Source organism: Crocuta crocuta, unplaced genomic scaffold (genome assembly GCF_008692635.1).
Source record: "Crocuta crocuta isolate KB4526 unplaced genomic scaffold, BGI_CrCroc_1.0 scaffold235, whole genome shotgun sequence".
Classification (NCBI taxonomy): Eukaryota; Metazoa; Chordata; class Mammalia; order Carnivora; family Hyaenidae; genus Crocuta; species Crocuta crocuta.
This window is the reverse complement of record NW_027531285.1, coordinates 2,406,500-2,430,096: the sequence shown is the minus strand read 5'-3', so window position 1 is coordinate 2,430,096 and position 23,597 is coordinate 2,406,500. Positions and strand designations below refer to the sequence as shown.

The 23,597-nt window shown below is 40.1% G+C and overlaps 1 protein-coding gene across 1 annotated transcript in view; it reads right to left on the bottom strand.

The window, feature by feature from the left end:
* CA13 (carbonic anhydrase 13) overlaps window positions 1-22,611 on the bottom strand; it is a 34,964-nt gene extending 12,353 nt beyond the window's left edge. The window contains exons 1-6 of the mRNA XM_077771223.1: window positions 22,442-22,611; window positions 17,917-18,114; window positions 9,984-10,102; window positions 2,544-2,639; window positions 699-761; window positions 64-219 (exon numbers count right to left, since the gene is read on the bottom strand). Of these exons, the coding sequence (XP_077627349.1) occupies window positions 64-219; window positions 699-761; window positions 2,544-2,639; window positions 9,984-10,102; window positions 17,917-18,114; window positions 22,442-22,478 (669 nt within the window). The 5' untranslated portion in view covers window positions 22,479-22,611. The remainder of the gene's footprint in view (window positions 1-63; window positions 220-698; window positions 762-2,543; window positions 2,640-9,983; window positions 10,103-17,916; window positions 18,115-22,441) is intronic.
* Between the last annotated feature and the right edge of the window lie 986 nt (window positions 22,612-23,597).

The window sequence follows — 23,597 nt, the reverse complement described above, 5'->3', positions numbered from 1 at the left end:
GTTTTTAAGTTTCAGTCCAGTTTCTTCTAGTAAATCGAGATCAGCCCGGAAGCAGTGACATACCTGTTGAGAGCTGATACTTATAGGTTGTTTTAAAACGATCCACGTGACACTCTCAAGAAGAGGCGGGACCGTAAGAGAACCAGGATATGTCCAGTAGTCCCAGGATGGAGGAAGCAGACATAATGGGTCAAAATTTGTGAATCGAGTTTGTTTACCCTGGTGGAGAAAAGAGAATTCCCACAAATTACAATAGGATAGCTTTATGCAGACCTCAAACAAACACACATCCGATGAAATACTATTTTACTGGAAATCTTTAACTCATGGAATTATTTAGTATCTGCCTTTGTAACTTTAAAAAAGTATCTGCCTTATTTAGATGAAGTAGCACATTACCTAAATTTATTTCAGAAGCACAAGATTTGTTTAAAATGTGCTGCAGCTAAATGCTTATTGTGCACAACTCCATATCAGAAACTAATTATGCATAGATTTATTAGTAATAACTTTAGATCATTTAAGACCCCTTCATAATTTTCAAAAGATATGTGGCAACAGATTAATTCTGCTCTATTGGTCAAGTATGTTCCGAACCTGCTTCAAAGCAGATAGCATATCCTATGTCTAAAGTCTAAGTTAATACGTAAGAGAATTCGGGATGGAACAAGTCATTAGCAAATAATATTTCATTTTACCTTTTCTTTAATGGAATCCAAAATGTCAGTAATCTTTTGCAGTTGAGAATTGTGTTCACCAATCTGAAAGCATGAAATTTCAAAAGAAATGGTTACTGTTAACTGAACAGGTCTGATTCACTCCATGCCGGTTTTTTTTTTTTTAATTCTTTCTTTGAAAAACCTTTGCCAACCCAGAACAAACAGTGATTGTTCTATAATGAATCTGTCTTTTACCTGCTGCCTTTATCACGCCAGAGAAAGTGAACAACAAGATAATGTTACAGTGCTCCTTGGCTGAATTATAAGTTTGATTCTAAAACTAGTAGTAACAGCTACATAGTTTTTAGCTTTATGAAAGTTTAAGGTACAGGTTAACTTAAGAGAAAATTTGCTTAGGAAACTCTAACGTAACACTTGCACGATTCCACCAGATGTGACCTTCAGACTCTAGATCCGAACGGACTCTTGTGACATGAAAGCATTAAAAGAAAACATCTCCCATTTTCAACCTAAAATGATTTGAGGTCCTGAGCCAAAGCAATATATTATCATGAGTAGAAATCATCAGAAAAATGGATGTACCTCTTCTCATTGTTAGGGACGTCCTGCATCTACCTGAAGGTTTTAAGTCCTTCGGGATTGAAGCATTATCTTTGGCCTCACTTGGATTTCACTGCCACCAGCAGACGTCGTGGCCAAAGGGAGGGGCCGCTGCCATTCATGCCTCCCTCCCTCTGCCCTGTGCTTCCCCGAGTCCCAGCCCCCAACGAGTTACATCACACACAGAGTTGATGGTAGAGCAGAAGTGCACATCCTGCAAGAATGCGAAACAGTGGGAGCTCGACCCACCCACGGGTATTAGAACAATGATACTTGCGGAATCACATGTAACTGTTAGACAAAGGGGGTTACAACAAAATTTTTAAAAAATCGGTCAGTGTGTTTGAGACAGCAAACCATTGTGCTAAAACTAGTGCTTCGAGGGGCACCTGGATGGCTCAGTTGGTTAAGCATCCGACTTCGGCTCAGGTCATGATCTCGCGGTTTGTGGGTTCGAGCCCCGTGTCGGGCTCTGTGCTGACAGCCAGCTCAGAGCTGGAGCCTGCTTCAGATTCTGTGCCTCCCTCTCTCTCTGACCCTCCCCTGCTCACTCTGCCTCTCTCTCTCTCTCAGAAATAAATTTTAAAAATTGAAAAAAAATCTAAAACTAGTACTTCGAGAATCAGGAACTTTATTCTGTCTTGTATCTCTAAAGACTGTATAACCAGGAAGAGCCTACAATAAAGATCTTCTCAGAATGTCAGTTATTATTCCTGCCATTGTTATTGTTGCTGCTGTTGCTGCTGCTGCTGCTGTCTCTGGCCACATAAAAATGATCAATGGACGGTAAGAGGACACAGAACACAAATCACCTATGGTAGATCTGTGCTATTAGATGAATCATGGGCTAGTACATAAATTTTTAATATTAATTTCAAAAGGAAAACATTAAACTTAGAATGAGTTTACTATAAAAAGTGCCAGACTATCGGGGCGCCTGGGTGGCTTAGTCGGTTAGGCGTCCGACTTTCGCTTAGGTCATGATCTCGCGGTTCATGGGTTCGAGCCCCGCGTCGGGCTCTGTGCTGACTGCCAGCTCAGAGCCTGGAGCCTGTTTCAGTCTGTGACTCCCTCTCTCTCTGACCCTCCCCTGCTCGCGCTGTCTCTCTCTCTGTCTCTGTCCTAGAAATAAATAAAACATTAAAAATTTTTTAAAAAATAAATAAATAAAAAATAAAAGTGGCAGACTATCTTCTCCGTGACTGAAACTCTTTATCCAACATGACTGACTAATAATTTAAAATGAAATCAGTGTATTCTCACCTGTAAAAATACGCCCAAAACAGCAAGTCCATCTGGCTCATGAGCTGCCTCAACAAAGCTGGGATATTTGTCTGAATTCCAGTGAACAACATGGAGCTGAAAGGGAGGTATGCAACATAATTCAAATGTTTTATTGTAAAACATCCTTTAAAACATAAATGAAAATAAAAGATTTATATAGTTTTTCCTGGCGCTGTGCACTCATGCATATAATGTATTCTTCGCAAGAATCTTGGACAGAATCTTCTTGTTTTCATCCAAAACCCAAAGACAAAAACCATGGCCACTTAGTCTGTGGTCTACTATCAGAACTTCTACATCACTATTTAGAATGCTCTGGAATCTCCTGCCAAGCCCCTGTAGCCCAAACCATCTCCAGCCATTGCTCCTGAGAGATTTATGCCCCCCCGCCCCCAGCCTTCCATGCATGGAGTTGCAACAGAGCAGCCCTAGGTCAGATTGCAGCTGGTGGCTGAGTGCACGAAATGAGCTTCGGCTCACAGGAGGGTGGAGGAGTCCACTGAAGGTTTGGAGTGACTGAGTCCTGCTGCTAAGGACAGTGCCAGGTGTTCCTGGAACTGCCCAGTCAGCTATTCATCACTGCACTTTAAGCCTTTTTATGGGTTGAAAGTGCAAATTGTCCTTAACAGAACTATTTTAAGCAATATTCATACATTTATTACCTTCTATAAATATATTCATATCCTTTGCTGACAGCAAGTTTTAATGGGGACAAAGAGGCTTTGTCTAGGAACAGGAACTAGGAACCAGAGGTGCCTGAGGATGAAAATAAGGAGGCGGTGCTACTGAGGTGGGGTGAAGGAAAGAAGGGGAGAGGGAAGGAGCTGGAAGACTTGGAACTCTAGAAAATAGGTTGCACCTACTTCACAATGCTGCCCTCATGCAGGTGGCCTTCTGCAAAACCCAACAGTGTCCTAAGTGTTCTGCCATTGTAAATAATACAGTATCCCAAGCACACAAACAACCGTGAAAGACTGTAGAATAACAATAAGGCAGAAAATCACTCTGGGAAGATCTTCATTCCTGATTAAAGGGAAGAACAAACCAAACTAAGATAGATGCCAAAGGGGAATGTGCCACACTCACATGATTGAGCCAAGGTCACAAGGAGGCCATGTGGACCAAGAACCCCTATATGAGGGACTGACTTCAGATAAAATCTCCTTTAAATAAATCCTTTTAGCAACTCAGGGAGGAAACACAGTTAAAGGGTTTCATGCACAAAACACCTTTCTAGTTACAGAGAGGATTTAGTGTGTTCAAAGACATGTTTTTAATCCCATGCTTTAATTATAACTTCACATCTTACAGGCAACTAATATGGGGGATTTCTGAATAAACAAGAATTATCACAAATAGTGAGCCACAAAACTATAACACAGTTCATTATCCACAAATAATCAAGGATGATTATGGGATATCCAGACAGAAAATACAAAAGTGGACCCCACCCTGGGACCCAGCAATTGCATAAAGGATAAAAAAATACACATTCAAAGGGGGTAGATGCACCCCAATGTTTAGAGAACCATTATCAACAATAGCCAAACTATGGAGAGAGCCCAAATGTCCATCAACTAATGAATGGACAAAGAAGATGTGGTATACATACACAATGGAATATTACTAAGCCATCAGAAAGGATGAGATCTTCAGCTAACATCATCCTCAATGGGGAAAAACTGAGAGATTTCCCTCTGCAATCAGGAACATGATAGGTATGTCCACTCTCACCACTGTTGCTTAACATAGTGCTGGAAGTCCTAGCATCAGCCATCAGACAACAAAAGGAAATAAAAGGCATCAGAATTGGCAAAGAAGAAGTCAAGCTTTCACTTTTCCCGGACGACATGATACTCTACATAGAAAACCCAACCAGACTCCACCAGAAGCCTACTAGAACTGATCNAGAGGGGAATGGGGGTGATGGGCATGAGGGGGACACTTGTGGGGATGAGCATTGGGTACTACATGGAAACCAACTTGACAATAAACTATTTTAAAAAAAAGAAAGGATGAGATCTTGCCATTTGCAAGGACATGGATGGAACTAGAATATATTGAGAAGAAAGATAAGTCAAACAGAGAAAGACAAATACCACATGATTTCACTCATATGTGGAATCTAAGAAACAAAACAGATGAACACATGGAAAGGGTGGGGGGGGAGGAAAGAAGAGAGAGAAACAAACCACAAGAGAGTTTTAAAAAGAGAACAAACTGAGGGTTGATAAAGGGGGAAGGGCTAGATGGGTGATAAGTATTAAGGAGAACACTTGTGATGAGCACTGGGTATTGTACATAAGTGATGAATTACTAAATATTATTCCTGAAACCAATGTTGCACTGTATGTTAACTAAACACAATTTAAATTTTAAAAAGGGGGGGAGGGAGGCTTGGGTGGCTCAGTTGGGTAAGCATCTGACTTCAGTTCAGGTCATGATCTTGCAGTTCATGAGTTTGAGCCCCATACTGGGCTCTCTGCTTTCAGCGCAGAGCCCACTTCTAATCCTCTGCCTGCCCCTCCCTTGCTCTTTCTCTCTCTCTCAAAATAAATAAACATTAAAAAAAAAAGTTATTCCAGTGGTGCTATGTTCTAGGCTGGTGTGAGATAGTTGGAGGAGGAACAAAACCTGAAAACACTAGATGATGAAACAAAATTCATTTGGCTCACATTCCACTGGAAGGGTGGGGCTGAAAAGAACATTAAGGTTGTTTTAAATGGCTCTGTGCCAATCCATCAGCTCACTTAGTAAGAGATGACACCAAAGAGATAGAAAGATGTGAAATGACTTCTTTAGGTTCACAACCACAATTGACTAGAAAATGAATATGTAAGTAAAGAGAAATGAATCTATATATTCCTTCTGCTGGTTAAAAGAGAGCAAATATTTAGAATATCCTGGGAAACTAGAGGAGCAAAACTCGTTTTAAACAAGTCTTTCTCCCACACACCTTGCCTAACTGGTAGAAACATCTTCATAGGAACTGTTATCACTTGTATTAGCATTTGTATTTGAATTAAAACTCAAACAAATAGGAAACTCACATTTCCTGACTAACAACAGCTTTGGTGATTTGAGAGAAGTCTTAGGCACTACAAAAATGGAAATGAGCAGATTCTTTTCTGTTGGAAAATAATTTCTAAATAATAGTATTATTCAACTTTAGGATTTTTATCTGCATACTACTGATATGTCAATTATGCTTAGTATGCCCAAGATTGCCATTAATGTTAAAATCATAGTTTTACTATCAGCTACATATTTAATATGCTTACTATATAATCTGCACAAGTTGGAATCAGATGAAGTTCTAAATATGGAGTGGGTTATTAGTCTACTTTGTATAGATGCCTAACTCTTGGGATATGGGTTTTCCTGATTTAGATCACTTTAATCTCTCTATAATGGTCACAAATCATCAGTGTAGACCTCAAGTTAAGTTTTCATATGGTACACTTTAAATGGTTTTCTTTTCATTTCTTTTCTTCTGCTTTTTATTTTTTAAGAGGGTACAACTCAATGATAATCACAAAATTAGGTACAAAAGTGGCTGGAAAAACTAACACTTTAGAATCCTATCTACGGCTCAGCACAAAGGGACTCTTTTGAATCTGAAAGCAAAATTAAGTGATTCCCAAATTTAAGTAATTCCCAGCTCCAGCCTGGACCTCTGTCCTAAACTCTACGTTTGCACCCATCAGCCCTCTTGAACATGAGCCTAGGACATCTATCTAATGGACCCCTCAAACTTAACATGTGCAAAACAGAAAGTTAACTTCTCTCTACAACCTGCTTCTCCCTGGACCTCCCCATTTTAGTAAATGGCAGAACGATCCTGTTTGTTCAAGCCAGAATCTTAGGAGTGTTTCTAGACCTCTCTCTTTTCTCCCTTCAGTCTTGTCATCCATCCTTTTCATTGCCAAGTCCCACTGACTTCGCTTCTCAAACACATCATGGATGCATCTAGCTCTCTTCATCTCCACCACACCCACACCCCAAGCCATCGTCTTTCATTTGCACTATTTCCATAACCTTTATGTTTGTCTCCCTGTTTCAACCTTAGCCCAACCTCTTCTCCACATAGCAGCTAGTTCTATTCTATAAAATATAAAGTAGAATATGACATTCCCCTGCTCAAAACCTTCCATCGTCTTTGTCTTGATACATTGAGGATAAATCCCAAATTTCTCACCATGCCCCACAAACTGTGACAAGGCATGGTCCTTGCCTGCCTCTCCACGACATGGCCTATAACTTCTCCTTCATTAATTCCAATCCCAGAAGCCAAAGACTTTTGCTTCTTAGACATGCCAACCTCATTCCTGCCTGGGGTCGCCTGTCTTTGCTGTGCCCTCTTGCTGAGAAGCTCTTTAGATGTTCTCATAGTGACTCCTTAGCCATTCAGTTTCAATTCGTATAAATCACAAAGAAACTTGTCCTAACTACTCAGTCACATTACCAGCTCCCGTATATTGTTCCTATCAAAGTACTTACCATGTACCATTTATTAATGTGTTTATCACCTACCTCTAACAGACCCCCAACCCTGAGGTCTGACCCAGACTTCCTTATTCTTCATCAGGAGTCTTGTCTCAAACCAGAAACAATGACCCCCTCCTCTACTCCCCTTCAAGCTAAATTAATCAACAAATCCCACTGAAGGGGGATATTTCCAGTCTATAATTCCAGCTGGCACTCAAATTAACTGTACTGTCATCAGTTTACCTGTAACTCTCCCCAAAACCCTTCTCACTGAGTACCCTTATCCATCTCTGCTTCAACCCTATTGATTTTCAAATCATTCCTGGAATATTTTTTAAATGCAAATGTGATCACTTCTCAGTTCAAAGCCAGTCAGTGGCTTCCCAGTGCACAGAGGATGAAGTTCCACTGCACAGAGGATGAAGTTCACAATCATTACCATGACTTACCTCATTAAGTTCAGGCCCTCTGGCCCTGCCAACCCTACATGTGGCAGCTCGCCTCCCTGTTATTCACGCATTAATCCAACTAGACACTTTGTTCTTCAACTATGGAATGCACTTTCCCACCCTAAGTCCTCAAAATGATCCTATGCACAGGGCCAGTGCTGTCTCTCCCCTTTGCCTGGCGCATTCCTGCTCATCCTTCAGGTTGGGGTTGAAGACTCTTCACAGGGAAGTGTTCCCTGCTCTGTCCTTACTTCCTTTTAGCATTCCCTTCAGGATGAGCACGAGTCAGCTGGGCAAACATGGGGACATAGTGGGTCACCATGAATTCTTAAAAAGTGAATGAATTCACGAACAAATGAACAAAATAAGAAATAGCCTTAAAAACATATTAAAGAATATATGAGAAAAATAGAATATATGAAATTCCAGTCAAAGCTTTATCTCCTTCAAGAAGAAAAGTCTACAAAGATGTTTCTTGCTCTGCAAGTCAGGACTCTGAGCTTCTGGAAAATTTCAAGATGTGAGTCCCCTTTTCAAGAAACAACTTGTCAGCTCAAATAAGACCTCTCTGAGAGTGTACATTTAAGTTTATGAAACTAGAAAGTAAAACTATAAAGCAATGTGAATAATTTTTCTTAGTTGTTTAGGAAAATTACAAAGCAATAATCCAAAGTCAGCTCAATCCCCACAAAGCCTTTAGGATTCAGAACAATGTGTTAAATTTAGAACACAAAATGTGAGAAAGCAAGATGAAAACTGTTCAGTGGATGATATAAACTGAGACACGACACAGAATCAGGAGTCCCACTTCCCACATTCTTGGCATCTTTTGTCCACTAGCATGGACCTCTCTGACTATACATTTTATTTGCCCATCCTGAAAATAGAGCAGGTCCCATACCTTTATTATTATTATTTTTTAATGTTTTATTTATTTCTAGGAGAGAGAGAGAGACAGCGTGAGCAGGGGAGGGTCAGAGAGAGAGGGAGTCACAGACTGAAACAGGCTCCAGGCTCTGAGAGGGAGTCACAGACTGAAACAGGCTCCAGGCTCTGAGCTGGCAGTCAGCACAGAGCCCGACACGGGGCTCGAACCCACGAACCGCGAGATCATGACCTAAGTGAAAGTCGGACGCTTAACCGACTAAGCCACCCAGGCGCCCCGAGCAGGTCCCATACCTTAAGCACTTGGCCTCAAACAAAGGTGTCTTAAGTAGACAAAATGGACACTTTGGTTGACAGGCTCAAAGAACAGATGTGCATGTGAATGGAAGAGCAAAACTGGAAAAAGGTCCTGTTGGCTGGATTTCTCTGAACAGCAGAGTTATAAAGGAGTGTCTATACTCCACAGCTTAGTAGCCATGAGGAAATGAAGACAAACCTTACTGGCCTGGTAACACTGCTCTGTCTCATATCTAGACAACTCACAGGCCAAATTATTTTCACATGAATAGCTTTGGTTGAGTCAGACAATAATTCATTTTGATATGATGAAAAAGCTGGGCGTTAGCAATATTTAACAGTATGAAAACTTGAAGTATATTATGCTTTGTCACTTAACATAGGATTAGAAAAAGTAGAGTATTATTAATTAATATAATTATTAAAAAGTGACTTCCCAATTTAAAAAAAAATCAATGAGGGGTGTCTGGGTGGCTCAATCAGTTAAGTGGCCAACTTCAGTTCAGGTCATGATCTCATAGTTTGTGAGTTCAAGCCCCCCATCGAGCTCTGTGTTGACACCTCAGAGCCTGGAGCCTGCTTTGGATTCTGTGTTCCCTTCTCTTAGTGTCCTTCTCCCACTCACGTTCTGTCTCTCTCTGTCTCTCAAAAACTAAATAAACAATGAAAAGAATTTTTAAAGAGTCAATGAATGCTTTATCTTGTTATGCTTTACCAATGACCTTAATAACAGATTCCACTTTATACCTGTAAATAAAGAGATAATGTAGACTTTAGCAGAATTTGTGTCTTTATTTTTTTCTTCCCTACAAGAAACTCTGCCATTTACTATCACCTCCACAAAATATGATATTAGCATATGTCTCTGTCTGGACCAAATATGTACACAGTTGGGCCCAAATCAAAGGTCTCTTTCTCTGCCTTTATAGTGGACTTTCAGGAAACACAATAGATAGTATAAAAAGATTTGTAATTTGGTATCAGACAGACCTGAATTTAAACCCATCTCACCCACCTCCTAATTGGATAAATTACTTAATCTCTCCAAATCTGCAATTTACTCATTTCTAGAATAAGTACAATAATCCTAAACTTCAGAGTTGGTTTAAGACTCAGAAGGGCCACACTGATCGCTTCTCATATCGAAAAACTCTCATGTTGATTGAATAAAGCAATTTCAGACACCAAGATACCTAATTGGCTCAGGATCAATTTGGAGTCAAGAGAGCTGCCCTCTGAGTTCCTTAAATTCCATCACCTCGGCAAATACAGAACTGTGAATCTATGTCTGCTGGCTTACCTCTGCAGCGTATCTCACTCCATCCACCACGTGTTCAGAGCCATGATCATCAGCAGACCCCCAGTGCAGGTGAAACTGCCGCAGCCTGTAGTTTCCAGTGAGGGGACCCCCACGCAGGACTAAATGGCAATGCGTTTTCAATTGTTAGCAAGAAAAATACTCTTTACACATGCTACTATGACCCACATCATCTCCCTGAATTATTCAACATGCTCAGGTCCTCCAAGGAAGTTTTTACAAATGTGTCATTCAGTTTGTGGACAGGAACACAACTTTTAGGTATATGAAGAGCAAAAACAAACATTTTAAAAGGTGTGAGAGTCTACAATACAGATTTTTATGGAACATCTGGGAAATCACAATAGACACAGTGGTTGGAAAGTAGAAGAACTTAGGAGTTCTTAAAGATAAGGGATTGGTCTGTTTATTGGAGAATGTCGGCCTCTCTGAATAAGGATGTGATCTATAAAGAGGGCCACTTGAACTTGGTAGAGCAGCCCAGCATTATGGTTAAAGAAGAGTCTCCTGCACTGTGAAGACCTAGGTTTAGGTTCTTACTGTGTAATCTTGCATGAACTCTAACTTCAAAGCTTTGGCTTTCATGTCTGTAACCTCGGGAGAGTAATGCTCCCTCCTAATGCTGTTTTGAAACTAAGAGAAAAGTTGAATACAAAGGACTTATCACTTCCTGACACACAGTGAGAACACTGGACATGTTCACTATTATTACTATTTTATTATTGTTGGGATTACTAGAAACATTGGCCAACTAAGCACATCTTCTGTACTTAAATTCTATCTTCCCAGGGAAATCTGGAATACAGTGCAAAATTAACTCTTTCCTGGCAACAGAATCATATCTTAAGTATATTAAGAAGCTTAATATAAAACATAGCTCTAACCTGTTGCCTCCTAATTAATCTTCATTGGACATGTTTAAAGGATGTGGGGGGATAAGAAAGCATCAGATACACCATACACATTACTAATCTCCCATCAACATCCAGTAGAACTAAGTGTTAGATTATAAGGTGTAGCCTTAATAAAAGTTTGATTTAAATGACCTTCCTCTTCAGAGATTTCAGATAGGCAGACATATAGAGATACGGAGAGAGAGAGATCTCAAAATTTGTCAAAAATGATCCATCTTATACATGAAGGAAAAGAGGTTATGGGGTGCCTGGCTGGCTCACTCATTCGAGCATGTGACTCTTGATCTCAGGGTCAAGTTCAAGTTTCACATTGGGCATGGAGTCCTGAAAAAAGAAGCAGAAGGTGTTAAGAGGTATCACACGCAGTAACGAAGAAAAGGGAAAATACATTTGCCTAAGGCACACCCTTCTTTGAGCTCTTCTGTGGGAGAGAAATGATCCAGATTGCTGCCTCTATTAACCAGTACAACTGAACTCATTTCTCCCTTACTCAGTTTGACTCAGCAGAAGTTGAACATCAATGATTAAGAGTTAGTGTGGTTGGAATCCACAAATTTGGGAATGGTCCCAGCTCAGCAACTGAATTATGTGATCTTTCAAAATTCACTTAAGCCTCTGTGGGCTTTAGCTTTCTTGTTTATATTTATGTTCATCTGTCTGTCTATTTTTAATTAGGAGACTGGCCTGGATGTTCCTTGACTTCTACAATTATCAAAATTACCAAGGGGAAAAAAATGAGCATATGCAATACTTTTTTTTTTTTCTGGAAGGGTGAATGGTTGGAGCTTTCCTTAGATTTATTTGAATCCAGATTTTTTTTTTACAATAAGCGAAGATGGCTATTTCCAAAACCCTGTCCAAAAAAAAAAAAAAAAAGAAAAGAAAAGAAGCATTTACATCAGAATCTAAGGCTTGCTCTTCTGTTACACTGTTATAAGCAGAGTAATGTTAGTGCTTTGAGTCTCCCACTGGACAGTGTTCTTGAGGGCAGAGACTGGATCTCTGCTGCACCCATCACCTAGCATGTTACCTATCACAGAGGAGATGCATGATAAATATTTGATGAATGAATGAATAAAACATTTGATTTGTCTTTAAACAAACAGTTTTAAAGATTATTCATGGATAAATTAATTTAAAAGGCAAATTTCCCTAAGTGACTCCATACAGCAGGATGCAATGGCATTCCAAGTGAAAAGAAATCAACAATTCTATTGTCCTTTCTTTTTCTTGCAACAGTAGCATAAGACCTGAGCTGAAACATAAAGTCCCTTCACAGATAAAAGGCAGATTACAGAGCTTGAGTAATCAAAGTGGAATTAACTTTGGGAGAAGATGCAAACAAGCTGGCTCAGGAGAAAGTCGTACCAAAAAACACACATTGTTAGGGAAACATCCAAGAAAAATGGCTGATCTCTGGAAAGCCTGCTCAGTATCCAGGGTTTAACGCCAGATTAGCATAGCTCTGCTAGTTAAGCAACAAAGATTGCCTTACACTACATATTTGGACTCCACATGTGAGTGTTTCAATTAAAATATCCAAGCTGGGGGCACCTGGATGGCTCAGTCGGTTAAGCGTCCAACTCCTAATTTCAGCTTGGGTCATGATCTCATGGTTCGTGGGTGTGAGCCCTGCACTGGGCTCCTCACTGACGCACGGAGCCTGCTTGGGATTCTCTATCTCCCTCTCTCTCTCCATAAATAATGAATAAACTTTAAAATAAAATAAAATATCCAAACTGGGACCATGATCAGCAAATGTCTACTTGTGAAGAAAACATTCTCTTAGAACAGAGCTCTTCTGAAGAAACACAGGATGGGGAAGAGTGGGTCAAAATATCAAGGTTAATTTATCACTAACTTTGAGATGTCTATAATAAAATAACTATAGTATAAAATGAATAATGGCAACAAAAATTATTTTTAAGGAGAATGAGTTAGTGGTTTCAAGCATCAAATCCTTCACCTTCCTCTGTAACCTAGATGAGCAAATAATTTTTGTCTCCATCTTATATTTGAAAACAGTAATCGTTTCTCCAAAATCATACTTGGCATACATATATAGTCCACTTATCCTTTCATTCAGAACTTTTAAAAAATCTATTCCAAATAAAACACTCATATAAGAGGTCTACAGAGAGTAAGAAACCAGAGGTAAATACCATTAAAGTTTGGGAAATTTTTAATATCTTCATAAATGAATCCTTGTCATTTGTTATATGTTGCAGGGACCAACAATGTGGTAAAACCAGAAATGTGTATGTTATTCCATTGAATTGGACTTTTTAAAATTGTTAGTAATTTGCTAATCCTGCTCACTTTCTGTGTCGTCAATGGCCTTACATGACAAGTAAAGTTTGCAACAACATCAGAAAAAAATTTAATTTAAAAATTGACACACTGGTCTATGAATGCATTTACTGTCTATCCCACTAGGATACATCTGTCTTGTTCTCTTTTAAGGAGCATCTGTCTTGTTCTCTTGTATCTCTAGTGCCTAGGTTAGTGTCGCATCTGTAAATGTTACAAACATAAAATAAGAGACCTCACCTGTAGAAGCATTTCTCCATAAACTTCAGTTTATAAGGTGCCTACTGAGTATGTGACCTGGGAATCGCTACAGAACATGTTCTTATGAATCTAATGAAAGCCATAGCCTAATCACTGTGTGGTAGACAGTTCTCTGAAGTAAAGCTAAATGAACAGAACATCTGTATTTTGCTTGGACCCCAGGAAAAGAGGAACCAAAGAACACAAATCTGCCAGGATTATACCATGAGAGAGACACCAAAGCAGTAAATGTTTCCAGTCAGCGGGGCCTGAATTCTTTACAGAGCCAGGAAAGTCTTTAGGAAGTCTGGCTTCTCTTGCCCTGAGCATATGCACATCAGGTTATTCTCTGATTGCTTATTCATTCAAGAAGCCCAAAGACCTTACAAAGGACCAGCAACTGTGTCCTATACTAAGTATGGGATGATGAGTCCCTATCCTCAAGGAACTTACGCCTAGGGAAGGAAACATCATTACAATAAAGTTTTGTAATATATACATTGTCACAAGTTACCAATTCAGTTTCCTGGAGATCTTGGTTCCTGGAGGAATCATACAACTGAGGTATCTTTCTCCCATATCTTTTTGTGTTTTATTTTCTTTCCTATGTATAATTTTAGATCTTGTGAGTTTGGTTGATTTGGTGATTTAGGCAGTTACCTCGAACCAGGTAACTAGAACTAAATAACTAGAGTGTAACAGAGAAATTGACAATTTCTAGAGGTGAAAATTAAAGAATAAGCCCTGAGTCCATCATGTCACCTGTATTCATTCCTACAAGGCCTTTCTCAGTAAGAAACTAGCTTCCTTCCTTTTCACATCTTTAAAAGATGTCAGCACAGGGGGAGGGGGGATGGGCATGGAGGAGGACACTTGTGGGGATGAGCACTGAGTGTTACGTGGAAACTAATTTGACAATAAACTATTTGTAAAAAAAAAATAAAATAAAATAAAAGATGTCAGCACAACATACCTTATACATGGAAAGGACACAGTCCTATTATTTACTCTTTCTTATTATTATCAGCCTGTTATTAATAGTTTTTAAGTATTTACTATATTCCAGGAATTCTCATTTATCAAAATACAACAATCAGTACAATAGCCTTTAAAGATTAAACATTCAGGGGCGCCTGAATGGCATGGCTCAGTCAGTTAAGTCTCTGACTTCAACTCAGGTCATGATCTCACAGTTCATGAGTTCGAGCCCACTCAGTCTCTATGCTGACAGCTTGGAGCCTGGATCCTGCTTCAGATTCTGTGTCTCCCTCTCTCTCTGCCCCTCCCCTGCTCACGTTCTGTCTGTCTCTCTCTCAAAAATAAGTAAACATTAATATTAATAATAATAAAACATTCAAGCAATGAATAATCCACTAATGTTTAAACTCGTTAGATATCAGAGGCACCAGGGTGGCTCAGTCAGTTAAGGGTCAGACTTTTGGTTTCGGTTCAGGTCACGATCTAACAGTTTTGTGGGTTTGAGCCCTACATCAGGCTCTCTGCTGGCAGCGTGGTACCTGCTTGGGATTCTCTCTCTCTCCCTCTCTCTCTGCCCTTCCTAGACTCACGTTGTCTCTGTCTCTTTCAAAATAAATAAGTAAACTTTAAAAAAATTATAATTTAAAGTACTCAGGTGTCAAATGGTAAATATTAATTAATTTCTGGTGGTTTGTAATTTTACTGAGACTTCACCTATGTAGACTAATGAATCCTGTACCATAATGCCATATCAATTTTCTTATTTTATTTTATTTTACTTTTTTTATTGAAAGAGTATGAGCACTGGGGAGGGGCAGACAGAGGGGGAGAGAGAGAGAGAGAGAGAGAGAGAGAGAGAGAGAGAGAGAGAATCTCAAGCAGGTTCCACACTCAGTGAGGAGCCTGACATGAGGTTTGATACCAGGACCATGAGATCATGACCTGAGCTAAAGTCTCCTGATTTCACTTAACCCACGGGGCCACCTAGGCATCCAGTCATATCAATTTTCTATGTCCTCCAAGAAACATCATTAAAAAAAAAATGTTTTTAACTTAAACACACATTTACCGAGGACCTATTGTATGCAAGGCTCTATGCTAGATCGTTGAGTAAGACAGAGCTGTTGCCCACCGGGGGGTCTTCATCTGAGTGGAGAGAGAACCACCTGGCAGTTACAGAGCAGTGTGGGAAGCTGTGTGATGGGACAAGCCACGTGCCACAGGAGGAGTTGTGGGGCCAGGCAGGTGAGATTCCCAGAGAGGTGAGATCCTGTCTGACTACAGAGAGGCCAGTAGCGAAGGTGAGAATGCCTTTGTCTTTCCTTGCCAGATCACTATTTACCCCCTACTGTGGCCAATAGGAATTCTTACCCCAAAATATCATAACCTCCTACCCCCTTTTTAAAGGACTATTAAATTCTAAAGGGTGGCTCACCAGAGGTTGACCATGGGGAGTGCAACTGCCCAGCCAAAGAAGCCCTACGAGGACCATAAGGAAAGTCTCATGCCTGTAGTTTCTCTCTCTCTCTCTCTCTCTCTCTTTTCTTTCATTTATTTATTTTGAGCAGGGGAGGGGCAGAGAGAGAGGAAAAGAGAGAATCCTAAGCAGGCTCCACACTGTCAGTGCAGTACCCAACACAGGGCTCAAACCCATGAACCATGAGGTCATGACCTGAGCCAAAATCAAGAGTCAGATTTTTAACCAACCGAGCCATCCAAGTGCCCCTGAACCCTGGCTGGTCGGATTCAGAGTTAATTTTGGCCAAGAATGGCTTCTTTACCAAATGGAAACTGTTTTATTCAAATGAAAATGGTTTGCTATATAAAGTTTGGGTTTCTTATAGTTTACCAAAGAAAAATAAAAATCAACAACAATTTAACTATAGTGGTTTCTACTTTTTAACTGATATAATACCCAGAATCACCATGAAACATTCTCTTTTTATTTATCTTGAGAAAAGAGAATGAGAATCATGACCCATATTTATGGAGTTTCTGTCTCAGAGGGGCACAAAGTACTTTACAGACATTTCCAATTAACTCTGGTAATTTCACTGTGATCTAGATAGGAACTAGACCTTCACATATGGGAGACGGCACACACTACCAGTCACAGACAAAGTGTCAAATCTGGAAACATAAACTGATTCCCCTGGATTAACTCAGAGTAGAGGGGAAATGAGAGGAAGAGAGAAAGAGACAGGCAGAGAGAGGAAGACAGAAGGGAGAGGGAGAAAAAAGGGAGAGGAAGAGAGGAAACCTAGATCATCATCAAACAAATTCAAGAAAGAAATTTTTATGACTAAGGCTGCCTACATTTATAAATAAAACCTTAAAGTTTTAGGTGACGTATATTTAATCATTTCTTATTTTAACAGCAGGAGTAGATAGCCTCAGGTTTTTATGTTTAAGACATAAACAGTATCAAACTATGATTATGGGTGGTATAAACCTGATACTCAGAAGCCATGGACTATTTATAATGTACCCATTTCATCAACTATATCTATTAATACAGAATCATGAAACTGAGGGCTTAAACAAAAGACAATTGGATACAATATATAAAAAGTGAGGTCTTCCAGTGCCTGGGTGGCTCAGTCGGTTAAGCATCCAACTCTTTATTTCAGCGCACGTCATGATCTCAGAGTTCATGGGTTTGAGCCCCATATCAGGCTCTGTGCTAACTGGGATTCTCTCTCCTCCTCTCTCTGCCCCTCCCCCACTCTCTCTCTCTCTCTCTCAAATTAGATAAATTAATTTTTTAAAAAGTGAGGTCCCTCCTCCCCCCAAAAGTTAAAAATACCATGTGTTAATCTTTCCTGTGTATTTTTTACAATGCTCTGATGAAAATGTATCTTTTATGAATTTGACAAATATGAGAAAGAAATTTTATGAGCTTGTAGTTTTTGCTAACAATATAGTATCACATAAATACAGGATATTATTATAAACCTAAATCTGAGATTAGTGAATAAGTGAAAATCTTTCTTCCAATTTAGGATTTTTATAATATAACTATATTTTTCATTAATAGAGCAAATACAACATCCTAATATTAGACTAAAAAATAAAAGTAATTTGTCAAAAGCCTTAAGAAGCATTCCAAAATTCGATTCTCTCTAATCTTCTCTCTCATCTTAACTTTAAATTGGATATCATCCATTCTTTGGGGAGTTGATATGCTTGAAGAAGGATTAAATGTCCATTTTAAGGACATTCTCTTTTTCTACTGCATTTAGTTATCAAATTAACAAATAAACTAAAGTTTTATTTGGCTGGTCCATGACTTATTCACAGCGTGAAAGACATTATCCCACGAAATAGCCAAACAAAATTTTTATTACAAGTTCTTGCAAAGTATTAATAAGGAACATACAGTGCATAGGTATTTTAAATATGAAAGATAAGAAATCACAGGGCAGTCACCCAAGACCCTCACCCCCCACCAAAAAAAAAAAAGAAGAACCAACCTGATTTGTCCTCTGTGTCATCAAAGTCAACGCTGAAGGAATGGCCACTATTACTGATGATTTTGGCTGAGTTTGCATCATACTTGATACTCAGAGGTTGCAGGGAAGAGTCATATTTCACTTCTTTGGTTTTAATCTCAATTGGAGATTGCTGATCCCCATCAGCAATAGGGAAAAATTTATTCCAGTGAATAGGGCCTTAAATACATAGGACCGAAAGAAAAGGACTAAGTATGTTACTTTATTCACCAACATTTATCGAGTGCAATCCACTATGCTTGAGTTGAAGGAATAAAAAAGATTAATAAAATAAGATATTTATCCTCACAACCTTTGCATCCACTTTTTTTTTTTTTTTTATAAGTCTGTGTTCTTTTATAGGTATGAAAACTTCCTGGTTTGCCTTAATTCATTTACAGCATTAAATCAACCCTTGCGACAAAAAGTATATAAGGTTTAAAAAGTGCTTTCCAAATGTTCCTTTCTACCAAACTAAAAACAACATCATAATTGATCATGGAAAACAATGAGATTTAATCTCAGCTCTAAGAAAGATCTGTGGTAGGCCAGAGGTCTCCAAGTTCATGGGATGAAAGAATGAATGGAACTGAGAAAGCTATGTAGTGAAAAAGGTGCAGTTCTTCAAAATGCTATCCCTGGGGTGCCTGGGTGGCTCAGTTGATTAAGCGTCTGAGTCTTGATTTTAGCTCAGGTCATGATCCCATGGTTTGTAGGTTTGAGCCCTGCGTCAGGCTCCATGCTGCAGTGTGGAGCCTGCTTGGGATTCTCTCTCTCTCTGTCTCTCTGCCCCTCTCCTGCTCTCTCTCTCTCTTATTTATTAAGTTTAAATAAATAAACTTAAAAAAATGCAATCCCTACTTGTTTCTTCTATCACTCACTGGTGTCTTCAGGTGTCACCCAGGCCTCAACTCAGCTACCCGCAATGTGCAACAGGATACTAAGGAAATATGTAAATTTTTCACATAGTATAATCCAAATAAAATGGCTGCACCATGTCAGCAAATGTAATATTGTTGATTATCTTCAGTGGAGTCAGGTAACAATTTCTTTCTTTCTTTGAACATTTCAGAAGGTCCTTCTTTGGTTATTTTGCCAATGTTACATTTGAATTCCAACACAAGGGAAAATTGTCATCCTGATCCTCTATTCAAAAAAGTCAAAACTGCATCAAGTTCCCAAGTCAGACACATGTTTGGTGAACTGATATGAACCAATAAGCAGCCAATTCCTTTGTCTAGACTGTTCATTTCTCTGGAAGATTTTGTTCAAGCTCTGCCTCCACAAATCAACAGCAAGACTGCAGCTTTAGGATAACCTCTAAGTCATTTTACAGATGTGAGTAGTCACTTTACAGGTTAGAGGTTCTTATTGTCTACTGCTTGCAATTTATACAACTACCACCAGGTCGGTAGCGCACAGGCTACCGACTAGGCTTTTCCCTACTTCATTAACTTGATTTCTCCAAGATTCAAGTACTTATGAAAAAGACACAGCCTGGGGGTGCCTGGGTGGCTCAGTTGGTTGAGCATCCAACTCTTGATTTCTGCTCCAGTCATGATCTCACAGTTTGTGAGATGGGGCTTCATGCACTGACAGGGTGGAGTCTGCTGGGGATTCTCTCTCTCTCTTTCTCCCTGGCCCGCCCCTCTGCACACACACTCTCTTCCTCTCTCTCAAAATAAATAAATAAACATTAAAGAAATGTTTAGTGACACATCCTGACAATTAAATATTTGTTACTGACAACAAATATTTTTAAAGATTTAGAATGAAACTTCAAGAAATGCAAATATATTGCAATTTTCAACAGCTTCAGTCTCTAAATCTAATGCTCCTTATTACTCTTCAGTTTTGCAAAGGAGAAAGCTTAAGCTCTTTCCTTCACATATGCATCAGGTACAAAAAGTCAAAGCATGAATATATAACGATTCACATAACTTAAAAGCTCTTCTCCATGTGAAGCCAACACTTTGGACTTCAAAGCAACTTGAACATCAAAAGTCCTTGCCTACTTAATACAGAGAAGGCATTACATTTCCTGGTTTATTGAGTACTCTCATTTACCTTTCTGGCACTTCTTCTTTGTACAATCTAGTCCCTTCTTTAAGTGAAAAAAAGTTTTCTTTTCACTGCCACCAAGTATGAGTCAACCTAATGAGGGTTAGATTTCAAATATGTAATGCAGGTATCATGAAATGTTGTTGTTGACTTTTTTCCAACTAGGAAAGAGTTTCTTTCTCCTCCCAATTCCTTTACTCTCCTGTTTCCAGACCTTTATAACAAGAATAATTTTGAAAAGCAGAGGCAAATTGAAATAAAATAATAACAATGCCACTCTGCATAAATTACTCAACAGTATTTATTAACCACTATAGTGGGTTCATTTTCCTGCCTCTTAAACAGGCCCCCTTTTAAAAAAACGTTTCCAAAACATTCAACTTTAAACCTACTTAAACCCAGTTCTTAAGTAGCAATATATGATGATTCTTCCACTAATTCAAGAACTTTTAAATATCTACAGATATGTAATTTTCAGTAATTGTCACATTCCCTAAACGAAACCAGTAAAACTACCACAGGTGAGTGGAAGAATTTTTAGGTATTTGGTGAAGGTGGTACCCCCTTCCAATGGCTCACTTCTTAGTGTTCCATTTTATCATTGCTACTACCCCTTGTTTAAGTTTCCTTTTTCTGCTCATTCATTGCTTTGGCCAGTCTAAACAGAAAGCCAGCAACTAAAGTTGCCCCGTCAGGATACAACACATCTCCGATAGCATTTTGCCACAGTTGATCTACTTACAGGCACCGTCCTCAGAAAGCACTGAAAACCAGGAAATGGCCCTACAATTCTTAGCAGAAATACAAAATCACTATTTAGTAATGGCTTTTCAAAGATAGATTTTTTAAATTTCTGAAGATGGGTTTCACTGGGGCCAATATTTTCGTTTCTTAAAAAATATTTTTATTTATTTCTAGGAAAGAGAGAGACAGCGTGAGCAGGGCAGGGTCAGAGGGAGAGGGAGTCACAGACTGAAACAGGCTCCAGGCTCTGAGCTGGCCGTCAGCACAGAGCCCGACGCGGGGCTCGAACCCGCGAACCGCGAGATCATGACCTAAGAACCCGCGAACCGCGAGATCATGACCTAAGCGAAAGTCGGACGCTTAACCGACTAAGCCACCCAGGCGCCCCAATATTTTCTAATGTATAAATGTACTAAAGGGTAGTCAGTACTCATTGATTGAAAATACCCTTCTTCCTAACTATAGTGAGGGCACTGCTGACACCCAGTAAGTATGAAATGACAGAAATTAAAATTATTCCAGCAGAGAGGGAAATTAAAAGAATTTTTTGTGTTTTTTTTCTCCAAACATAAATTGGAAATTAGCAAAGTGTGAGATTATAATTACAGTCCGAGTCAAAAATTAGAAATTCACCTAAATTATACCTTTTATTATTAAAGTTCTAAATATCACCGCTGCCATTTTAAACTGGCAAGTTAATCATAACCTCAAGAAGGCTACAATTAGAAATGAAGCTGAAAAGCTTTCTTTGTGAACGTAAACTTTCTCTAAAATTTGACTATATGGTACTGTTCAATAATATGCATGTTAATCCACGGAAAGTATTATTATTATTATTATTATTATTCACTGATCTAATTTTGACACCAATTCACTATAAGGCTTTCTTGGTGTCACTGTGCAGTTATTTCAAATAATGGTTATTTTGATGATTTAGTATATAGAAGAAAAGTATACATCTTATTATTACTGCCGCTCCCATCAATAAATCCATTTTTGCCAACGTGTTAAAATTTGAATAATCCTTTGCTAATCCTCTATCTCTGCACGGATGAGTGTGGGAGAGGGGGAAAGAGTGAAGCGGTCCAAAGCATAACTTTATTTTTTTAGAAAGAACCTGAGACCTCCTGAAGCTAACAGGACCAGTCAATCAACTGCAAATTACGAAGGCAATATTTTAGAGTAACGGCTATTAAGATATCTGCAGTACTTCGGGTGCCAAGAAGGCAACTTCAATCTTCAGGGTTGTGATTCAGTTATTAAAATTTCTTAAGTATGGCTTCAAATGTTTTCCGTGATTTGTTTCCTGTGAATAATGAACTCAAAACACTGAAAGCAAACTTGCCCTCCATTCATTAAAGTCTGTCATCAGGCTCTAATCTCCGTGCCTTTAACTGGCAAGTAGTTACTACTGGGGAAAGTCCTGGGCTTTTCTAATGAAAGTGAACGGACATATACGAAGATTCCGGGGCTTGGGGGAATCGTCACAGGGCTAATACACACCACCTCCCCACTGACACCCTCCAAAAGACACTTTTCCTGCCTACGCAAGACTTAAGTCGTCTCTTTACTTCCTGCATTTGGCTCTGGGGAAGGCTGCTCATCTTAAAGAGGAACGAAAAAGTTTCTCGCAAGCGCGGGATCAGCGGTGCACGGGGTGTCCCCACCGCCGCCCCCTGGAGTGAAGCCCTCCCTCGCTCACCGTTGTGTTCGCCGTATCCCCAGCTGAACCGCGACATGGTCCCTCGAGTGGCAGGCAGAGTAAGATGTGGCAGGACGGCCAGAGGAGGGAGGGAGCCGGGCGGGCGCGGGAGTTGGCAGAGGCGGCGACCAACCTAGGGAGGGTCCGCCCGGCGCCGCCCGGCAGATGGGGTGCGCTACCACCCCCGGGCCAGGGCGCTCTCGGCCTCGTCCGCCAGGGGGCAGTGGCGTGCGGGACGGCGCCCGCACCGGTCAGGGCGACCTCGGGCGGCGGAGCTGAGCTAGGTCCTGGGGCGAGGTTTCCTCGTACTAACAGCTTGAACTCCAGAAAAAGAGAGTGGGCTTGATAGAGGGGCGGAGAGCAAGGGAGGAAAGAGCGAGAGAACGAGAGAAGGGTTTCCAGAGGAGACTTTCTGCCTCCTGAGAAGTAGTCACCCCGGAAAGTATTGCTTAGAGGGCTTTCCTGGGAATAAATGAGTCACCAGGGCCTGAAGCTGCCAGGCTGGGAGGTGGGGCTGCTGGTGGAGACGTGAGGGGAAGTCGTTGATGGTGGTGGTGGTGGCGGTGGTCCACGCACGAAATAGTGACAATGGCAATAGCTACAAAAATAAATTAGCTGCTATTCATTAAAGTCTTACCATGGGCCAGTGTCTGAACTAAGACTTTACCCACATCTTGCCATTAGATCCTATAATTGTCCCAGAGTCCTAAGAGAAGCTAAGTAACCCGTCCATGGTCGCACAGCTAAAAGGGGCCGAGGGTTCTTACTAAAAAAGGACCGATGACCCCTCCCTTACCCAGCCGAGCTGCACCAGCCCATTAATCCCATCTCCCTTCTGACTCTCACCTCTGCTGGCTGTGGGTAGAGTAGTGACGGAACCAATCTGATTATTGATTCTTGGTCCTGAAATAATGCTGGCCTTTTGTCCCAGCAGCGACAGGAAGGTCTTCATTCCATCGTTGTTCTGGATGCACGGTAGGCTTGCTGCCCTACGACTGAAAGCTGAACTGCCTGCAGAGCCTTGAAATTTTGACCCGGAGTAGTGGGTGCTCTGGGCTCAGAGTGAAAACTAAAGACAACTCTGTGACCTGCCAGGATTATAATTACTGTTCTAGCTGCATAAGGGGTTGAATTGGGTCAATTTGAAATTTCAAAT